This window comes from Seriola dumerili, unplaced genomic scaffold, assembly GCF_002260705.1.
Source record: "Seriola dumerili isolate Sdu_G_001 unplaced genomic scaffold, Sdu_1.0 BDQW01000017.1, whole genome shotgun sequence".
NCBI lineage: Eukaryota > Metazoa > Chordata > Actinopteri > Carangiformes > Carangidae > Seriola > Seriola dumerili.
In genome coordinates this window covers 13,923,043-13,932,530 of record NW_019174272.1, presented here as the reverse complement: position 1 = coordinate 13,932,530, position 9,488 = coordinate 13,923,043, and the positions used below count along the sequence as shown (strand labels likewise).

The window sequence follows — 9,488 nt, the reverse complement described above, 5'->3', positions numbered from 1 at the left end:
GAATATTTCAAAAAGAAGGGTCACAGCATAATGTCAGAATATTGTTGAAGATGAAATACACTTAATTTGGCTAGAAAATAATGGTAAGACAGACAGAAATGTAGGGCACTGTTATGCCTAGGAGGAACCTGAGCATATCATTAAAAAAAAAAAGACTCCCCTCTTATCCCACTACTAGGACGACCAGTGCCACAGCAGATTCTAGAATAGATTTATTCATTAATTAAGGTAGAAATAGGTGTTGGGGTGACCATGGCCACAACAACAAACAAAACCATCTATAACAGTATCCACTAACCTACTTAAACTAAAGGGAAAAAAGAAAAGAAGGAAACATGCATCAACAAATATGGCTTCTCACCCCTACAGCTGCCAGGACTGCATTTAGAGGATATTGACATTCTTTACAACAAAGATCAATCAATCAAGACAATACTGAATCGGCCTGTTTGAGAGCCAGGTAAAAGACAAAGAGAATCTGGCATTGGCAGCTGCCATTTTAAAGCAGCCACCACCTACAACTCAACGTACTTGCACACATACTCAAACACAGAACAGGTAAACAGCACTACCCTCAAGCAGGGAGGGACCACAGCTGTTGTGCTGCTGTTTGTGATTCTTAAATGTTTTGAAGTTGAGAATTTTGAAATTAAACTTACTGGAAAAACATCCAAATGTGCTTATACAAAGCAGACATGGCAACTGTGGCCAGAAACCAGAGCACCCAATCAGATGTTCCAATTTTACAGGTTTACAATATTCTGTGTTTTCTTTAAGTATGTTGAGTTGTAGATGGTGAAAATGATCAAGAAATACTCTATCGTACAATCAGGACATAATTAGTACAATCCCATTTTCACATTGTTACATTAAATTTCATTATGGCAATGGGAACTAAAAAGTTATATTTAACTTCCACTGTGGTAATTATATATTTTCAAATAAAAATAACATTCAGATTTTTATATTTTAATTTTCTCACACACAAGTTGCACTCAAATGAAAAAAAAAGGTATCTCAGAACTTTAGTGGGCAGATGTAACAAATGGACCAATGTAACTTTGGTTTCCCTGATACCAATTCAGTGCTAACACTGAATGTTTATAATGATATATATGACACATGACAGATTTGGATTGGTGCATCTACATTGGATATTCTCTGCTTTTTCCTTTACTGGACCTGCTCCCCTCACCTGGCCTAAATACTACATAGGATTGGAAGTGCACACCTACCTTTCTGTATTTTTGCACAGGCCATAGATGATATTACACACCCAGGATGACTCTTCAACTCCAGTGGCCATGGCTGTAACTGTGGCCTCTCGCTGTTGTTTCTCAGGAAAGCCGCACTCTGTGGCACCTCTCTTCAGCCTGCCCCCCCTCCCACAGCATCTCAGCTCTCCCACAGTGGAAGAGCATAATCAACTGTCCTTGACCTGCAAACGAACACAAGTGTCAGTATGTAAAAAGAAACATGTACAGCAGATACCAGGAAGTATTAAGATGGGAAAGCTTTAATTGTGTTGTGAAGATGGTTTATTCTAACCCACAGAGCTTGTAGAACAACATGCAGGACAAATTACTGGTTGGATGTATAAGGAATTAGCAGAAAAGATATCATTCTCATGTTGTTTGCCTTTTTTTAATGATACCTGGCTCTGCTTTCCCTTCACCAGTGCTGAGAGCTAAACAACCTAAGCTGCTTGTCTTGTTTTGGTCATTCTCTCTCTGATGATGACGAGGTCTTGTGAAGGAACTCTAGAACAAGTAATGAGGCTAGCTCTCTTTGATACAGACTGTTTTCAGACTACATATAATAAGTTCTATACACTAAGGAGGACTTCTTTACCACTATGTTTAGCATGCATGTGGATATAACAGAGCTGAAATGAAAGAAATAAATATTTATATAATCTGAAGTCTAACATGGTTTCTTGTGTTGTGTCTTGTTTTTCAAATGAAATAATCACACAGATGTTGGGGGAACATTACTTTCATATTTTGAAGGGTTCATTCACCCCAACCACAACAGGGACTATTGTATTCCTCTGCGCTGGCGACAGCCAAAGCCAGAGGCATATTGTTCTTGGGTTGTCCATCCATCCGTCCCATTCTTTTGGACAATATCTCAGTAACTCCTTGACGGAACTTCTTCAAATTGGTAAAAATGTTCACTTGGACTCAGGGAACGGATTTCACAACACTTTCAACAGTCATGACAAAATTTCACGCAAATGGTTCATATTTTCTATGACTCTGGCTAAACAGGGATGTAATCTGAAACTAGTCTGAGTGGCGGAGGGATACAACCACAAGGTGGTAATTCTAGTTTCTCTCTTTTTTGAGGGCATGTTATGCCTTTATTGGAGACAGGAAATGTGGGGAGACAGTAGGGGAATGACATGCAGCAAAATGTGTCCAGCTGGGAGTCGGACCGGGGACTTGCTGCTTTTGTGTCATTGTTGCATCCCCCATAACCATTTGGCTTTCACGTCACCCCAGGGACTATTTCTTGGGTTGACAGCAGTTCCAAATAAAACTATGGACAACAATTATGGAAAAACCAGTCCATTTCTTGTGGAAATAGATACTGCTTTGGAATTTTAAATGTAGTTTTTCAACACTTTTTCTTTTACGTTTAGCAACAAAAATGAAGCTTTGGTGAAAGTTGAATCAGGAAGATCTCTTCCCTCACTCTCCTAGTCCCAGTCCTATCTCTTATCTTTTTATGGGCTTACGCTTGATGACGATCAATGGAGTCTAACTGCCAACACCCTCCCTGTTGCTTACCTCTATAAATTTCTTTATTCACTTCCATTTCATCTCTCATTATTGACTCATGACTGTAGTGCTTTGTAAATGAGACACTTTAAAATATGCTTCATAGAGGCTAAAAAAACAAAACAGTGTTGTAAAAACTGGAGGATTAAAACAGTGGTAAAGAGCACCATCTGCTGGCACAACACAGTAATCCCAGCCTACAGTGGGATTAAATCATCTGTTAGAATGATCAGATGTGTGGCTCTCATCTCAAAAATGAGAAGTAATAACACAATAATGCAAAAACTACATGTTCTGCATTGATCATTTTAATTTTCTTTATTTAGAATGGCCCCTTTAGAGTGGCACTTTATTTATCAGTACTATAATGTTACTTCCTGCCATTCCAGGTGTCCATCACTTTCAGGTGTGTGTGTGTGTGTGTGTGTGTGTGTGTGTACCTCTGCTAATTTAATCACAGAGATCATGTTAATTTTATTTTGTTCACAGGAACAAGGGTCATTTGAAAAATAGTGATTTATTTGTCGATCATTACCAGAATCACATTTATGTTGATGTTTTTTTATAGATCATTCTGATGATAAAATCACATACTAAACATTAAATATTTTAGCCCACGCACACACACAAACCTAAAGGTTTGGACCTTTTCATTGTGAAGTCATTGGAGCTAATAAAATATGAAGCATCCTTCCAGCTGATTCGGTCTAGCATTTGCTATCAGTCATTTAGGGTTACGTCCTGGGCTGAGTATGGTAGCCATCATCCCCTACATCCCTCATTCCAGGCGTAGTGTGCACAGCATAAGTGCAGTGCAGGTTGACTGAAGACTTATGAGGAGCAGCAGTGTTTGTTGTCAACCCCCTGACAGTACAGCGGATGTAGTATGTTCATTATTGGAATAAAAAAGCTGTTTTTGTAGATAATGTTGCTGCCAGGGATGATTCTAGGATCAGACCTTTAGGGTGAGAATGAAATGCATACAGTACCTTGCTAAAGTGTTCAATAGCCTGTGCTGAGACTTGGAAAATGCTATTTTTACAAGTAAAGTACATGCAACTTGATAGAGCTCAAACTGACTTGCCATTGTGTAGACAACTGCATGTTACTCTAATAATGAGTTGTCAATTTATCAGCTACTCTGCTGACCATTTTAGACCTGTTAATAAAATAACTTCCTGTTATACACCAATTATTTAATAATGTGACTAGAAAGACAACAAGAATCTGAGAAAACGGACTTTAATGTTGAGCCACAAAACCATAACATGGTTAACAGAGGTGAAAAAAATGGACTGAATGAAAAAACGGTTAAAGTCACTCTCTTCATGAACTACCTGCATTAAAATAAAAGATAATGAGAGGTAAACAGTAATTGAATAAATAATGATTTTTTTTTTAAATTTGGCTCAATTCACCCTAAAACTCAACTCATCTCACCCCAAAGTACAATGTCACTTATGAATTAAGCTGTGTCGCCTCACAAATGGTAAATATATCACTTTTTGGTGACTGACTCTCTCAAGCACCTCTCCTTATCGATTGACATCACAGCCAGGTGCTGGAGTCTACTTTGCCCCATGGTCCTCCTAAGTCAGGTATGGAGCAGACGTAAGGCACTAAAAGACCTTTCACAGCTAGAGCTGCCGACTGGTATGGTCATTAGAGATGTCACGATACCAGAAATTTAGTAGTCGATACCAATACCAGTGAAATTCCACGATTCTCGATACATATTTCGATACCACAGTAAAAAAAATAAAAAAAATAAAATTCACTCCTTAATTGAAAAATACAAATAAAAAAACAAAAAAGAAAGAGCAGTGACATGTAGCCTTTAAGAATTTAAAATATAATAAAAAAATTTAATTAATTTTTAATTTAAAATTAAAATATAAACAATCAACTTTTTATTGCACAGCAGTTCAACTGTGGTTTGGAAAGTGCGAAGGTACCATTTACAAACGGGCTTTTGCGGGTCTATAATCAACCCCTGATCATCTGCCTCAAAAGCAAAATATTATATACACGACTCGTCTGGCTTTTTCGTTCAAAGAGCCGAGGTGCTGCAGCTGGACCAAGTTGTGCGCCTGAACTTGTCGCCATCTTTCATTTGTTATTGCGGCTACACCTGCAGCCTAGTGGTGGAGTTTCGTCATCCTCCCTTAGGCAGAGACCGAGCATGTGCCAGAGAAACTGTGCTCACGTGTGTTCCGAGTCATTCAAATGTTGCCAGTGATACAGTAATTTGTGTTAATGTTCTTTGACACGTTAGATTACTGTAACTTTTGAGGTAAGACACTTTTGCACCATGAGATAAGTTGCACATACAGTTAATGACATCCTGCTTGTGCGCAATGAGAGCAGATGCGCAAGCAGGCATGAAGAGCACTGATTCAACTGCTTCCCTGAACAGGATGTCAATCTTATGTTACTTCCTAAGAGGGTAACTATCAATCTCGTTATGTGTCGGTACTTTTCGGTACCTTCGATACCGCGAAAAAACGGGTACCGTTCCGTTTTTTGCCATGTGGCACCGACTTGGTACCGAAATATTGGTTCTGGTGATAACCCTAATGGTCATGGCAACCTGAATAGCTTTCGGGAGCATGGAGAGCATGTCTTGAACAGCACCAACCTCTCTCTTGCGCCTCAGATCTCAGTCTTTTGCAACCATCACTTCCTCTGACTTCAGGTCAATATGGTAATGCAGTGCCAGAATTCCATTAAGCAATTCTTCATTCACATCAGCAAAATGTTTCTCAAGTTATGAGATCATTCTGTTTTGGACAAGGAAATAACAATGTTCTTTTGAGTTTTTCTGACTCGGAAGAACCACTGACTTCCTTATCTGCCCCACAAGTTGACTCAACAACAAATCCATCCATTCGCTTTGTCTTGCACCTGTCCAGAAGATAGCTCTGGAACTGCTATCTGGTTAGCCTCACATAAGGCCTTTGTTCTGATGAAGATGAAGATCTGCAGCAGTGTCATCACTGTGCGTCTCCTTAAGGGAGTCAATCACTGCATCTTTGTATGTCACTGCTTGGGAAAGATCAATGGTCTCCTTCTGTAGTTATCTGTGTAAACATGCTGTGACAGACAGGAGAGCCTGGAAAACGAACAGCAAATACACTGAGGAGAACAGGGAAATTGTCAAGTACTGCATTTACTGAACGAAGCTGGCATGCCCAACGTGTGTTTGACAACAGCACAAGTTCACCTGTCTGCAATGTTGATATTTGATGACTTGTTAAATGATCTTATTCATCTGATTTGTACAGACACACATGAATGTGACATATGAATGTAATGTAAGCATGGCTGAACATAAAGTCAGCACTTGCCTAAGTTTAAGACATAAGGAGCTCTCAGAAAAAGGTTGGAAAACCCCTGAGCTAGCAATGTAGTTTTGCCTAAGCAGGTACAATGTTAATATAAGAGAGGGTCAAGCTGGATATCTGCTCTTTGCTTGGGTGACAGTGGTTCTTAAAGGCAGATACAGGCATTAGGTCAGGGTAAGAGAATGGTGCCTTCATGACAGCACAATTTGACACCCACTGCAGGGCCTGAATAGTTCAAAACATTATATAACATGAAAACTGTGCTTATATAGGGATGTTCATACAAAGCAATGCATTGGGGTAAATAAATGAGAAAAGTGTGGGAGTATGGAGAAGGCACAAGAGCTCAGAGGCCAGGGGCAAAGACAATTCGTTGAAACAGTTATGATGTGGTTGGTGCCTACAGGAGCTGCGCAACCCTGTGCCCCTTTCCTCTGCAGAGCTGTGAGAACAGGAAGAGGAAGACCAGCTTGTGGTTTACAAATCTAAATCATCAGTACTGAATGCTGTTGTGCCAACTCTGCAAACAGCAGATGCATGAGCAGTTAAACAGGAAGATAAATGAGTGTGAAACAAGGTGGCACGGTGGTACGTATATGTGGTGATGGGCGAAGGTTTTACAACCTCAAACAAATCTACTGTCAAATCCAAATTCAAATTTCTTTCTGAGAGGATAATGGTAGTCAAGTCAACGTCAAGTCATTTTTTATTTATATAATACCAAATCATAACAGAAGTTATCTACAGAGCAGGTTGACCGAAGTCTTCACAGTGTATTCCTTCAGTACACAGAACATGTCAAATCTGTACATTTAAAATTTCAGCATGATAAGATTTTTATCCTCTCTGCTCTCAGTCTACTGACCACCGACAGAGCTTGTACATTGTCTTGCCACACCCTGACAGCGAGAAGCTGGGTGGGTATGTGTTTAAACTGTCAAGCAAGAAATGAGTCAAGTATTTAAGAGGGCAGGATTTCATTTATATTCTAGGATGCACTGAGCAGGATAAAGCTCTACGGACAGCAGCCTGATGCCATGTTACCCAGGTAAGTTTATTTCACTCAAACCCAATCTGCTAAACTGATATCAAAGTTTATCAAGTTTACTACAGATTCACAGTGTACAGAATGCTACAGTATGTGTCCTCAGCTGATGGAAAATGTGTAAAACAGGTATTTAATTTTTCATTGATTTTTATTCTGATTTTCTTTTTTTCTTTTTTTCTTTTTCTCTTAAAAATGTTCTGTTTTTAAAACGATGTTGAGTTTGTGGTGTACCCAGTTATCAGGGTGTGCCAACGTTAGAGAGCCGTTTCCTGCCTGGTTCATTTTAGAAGATGCCTCATCATCAGTACACACGAGAAGAGTTTTTAGAATATCAATATCAAGTTATTATAAGTCATTATTATAAGTCATACTGATACAAATCTGTGCTCTGTCAAAAATGACTCTGACCAGTCTCCATTTTATTTGATAGTTACTTGATTTGATGGAATTATTTTGTGCAAACTGGTTAATTTATATTCTTTCTTTTTAACCTTGATCATACATTTTCTTAGGCAATTAGGAGTGTGCAATACTGATGACGAAATCCTAACCCTAACGAACAGAAGCAGAAACAGAACGTATACAGAAAACACTGAGAGAAGGACACAGGCAGCAGTGCACATTTCATGAAACCATCTGCTAGTTTACTGTTTACTAGTTTACTAACAATCTTTTCTCACAAATTTTCCCCCAAAATTGACCATATTAGAAAAAAAAAAGATTTTATTAATGTTTGTTACATCTCTGCTGTTAGCTCTCTTGTAATTAATCTGTCACAAGTTAGCCAACTGATAAGTTTGTCTGAGAAAGCAAATAATCATTTGAGTTAAAAAGAATGAGATGTTTTCTGCAGTTGGAGTTTTTTTTGCTGTTAACACCATGCCCTCGGCAGTTCCTGCAATGTAACACTGTTAACAGACCGTCATATCTCTGATCTACCCTTCCTTCCTTTCTAGTTCCAGACCAGTGATCTGTGCCATTTTGCCCGGTTGCCATGACACCATCTGAATCCCAAGCCTTCCTCTTCTTCTTCCTCACCCTCCTCAGCTTTCTCTCGTCCCTGTTTTATTTCAACTTGTTGGACCAGAAGTTTCATCTGCAGAAAAATCATCCAGGTGTTCTACAAAGAAACATCAGCATCCTGCTGTGGCACTGGCCATTTGGCCGCTCCTACAGGCTCCATGGGGACAAATGCCTCCAGATGTACAACATCAGCCGCTGTTTGCTCTCTGATAACACCTCTGCCTTCTCCAGTGCTGATGTGGTCGTCTTCCATCACCAGGAGCTGAGTAATGGTCTATCGCCACTGCCCTTGCACCTGGATCGTCCAGCCTCCCAGCACTGGGTGTGGATGTCCATGGAGCCTCCTGTCAACAACGTAAACCTTACTCAGCTCAATGGCCTCTTCAACTGGACGATGAGCTACAGACGTGATGCAGACATATCCATCCCTTATGGAGAAACCATTCAAGGAAGTGATGAGCTCAGCCTCCAGCTTCCTGCTCTAAATCGCTCCTGTCTTGTCAGCTGGGTTGTCAGCAGATATCAGTCTCACCAGGCTCGGGCTGGTGTTTACCAAAGTCTAAAGAAGTATATCCCTATAGAAGTGTACGGCAGGTGGAGCAGGAAACCTCTGTTGGACAAGAAGCTGTTGCCAACCATTGCAAAGTGTCTATTCTACCTGTCTTTTGAGAACTCTGAGGCGAAGGACTACATCAGTGAGAAGCTCTGGAGGAACGCTTTCCAAGCAGGAGCCATACCGGTTGTTCTCGGCCCCAGCAGGGCCACATATGAGGCCCTGGCTCCCCCTGGTTCCTTTATCCATGTGGATGATTTCAAGAGCACAGCACATCTGGCTGCCTACCTGAAGCGCGTGGCTGCAGACAGACAGGCCTACGAGCAGTACTTCCAGTGGCATCGCACTCACAGAATCAAAACCTACACTGACTGGAGAGAGAGGCTGTGTCAGATCTGTGTTGAGTACCCCAGTTTACCAGCCAGTAGAATCTACCACGACCTGGAGAGCTGGGTTAACAGCTAAGATTTTAGCTCTTCTTCTCGCTTTGAATTCACTGAGGTGTGACCACATGCAAATGTGAAGCACTACATGTGACGTGGGAATACTCAGTCAACCATAGAATTTTGGTTATAGAGTGAGGAACTGCACACAACAGAAACAGTTCAGTTCAGTCTGAAAAAGCAGAAGTGGGAACTTGTGTGTAACCATAAATAAGCATGTAACATTTGTTTCAACCACAGAGGCGAGTTTCTCTTCACACAGTGTGAAAAGTGTTGGATATTTCATTCTTCAAC

General features: G+C 40.3%; 1 protein-coding gene across 1 annotated transcript; it reads left to right on the top strand.

Annotated features, from left to right (window-relative positions):
- The first annotated feature begins 6,648 nt into the window (after positions 1–6,648).
- fut7 (fucosyltransferase 7) lies at positions 6,649–9,233 on the top strand. The gene is made up of 3 exons (XM_022754764.1): positions 6,649–6,715; positions 7,120–7,175; positions 8,132–9,233. Exon 3 carries the CDS (start codon positions 8,170–8,172, stop codon positions 9,214–9,216), a length of 1,047 nt encoding a protein of 348 aa, XP_022610485.1. The 5' UTR covers positions 6,649–6,715; positions 7,120–7,175; positions 8,132–8,169; the 3' UTR covers positions 9,217–9,233.
- The last annotated feature ends 255 nt before the right edge of the window (positions 9,234–9,488 follow it).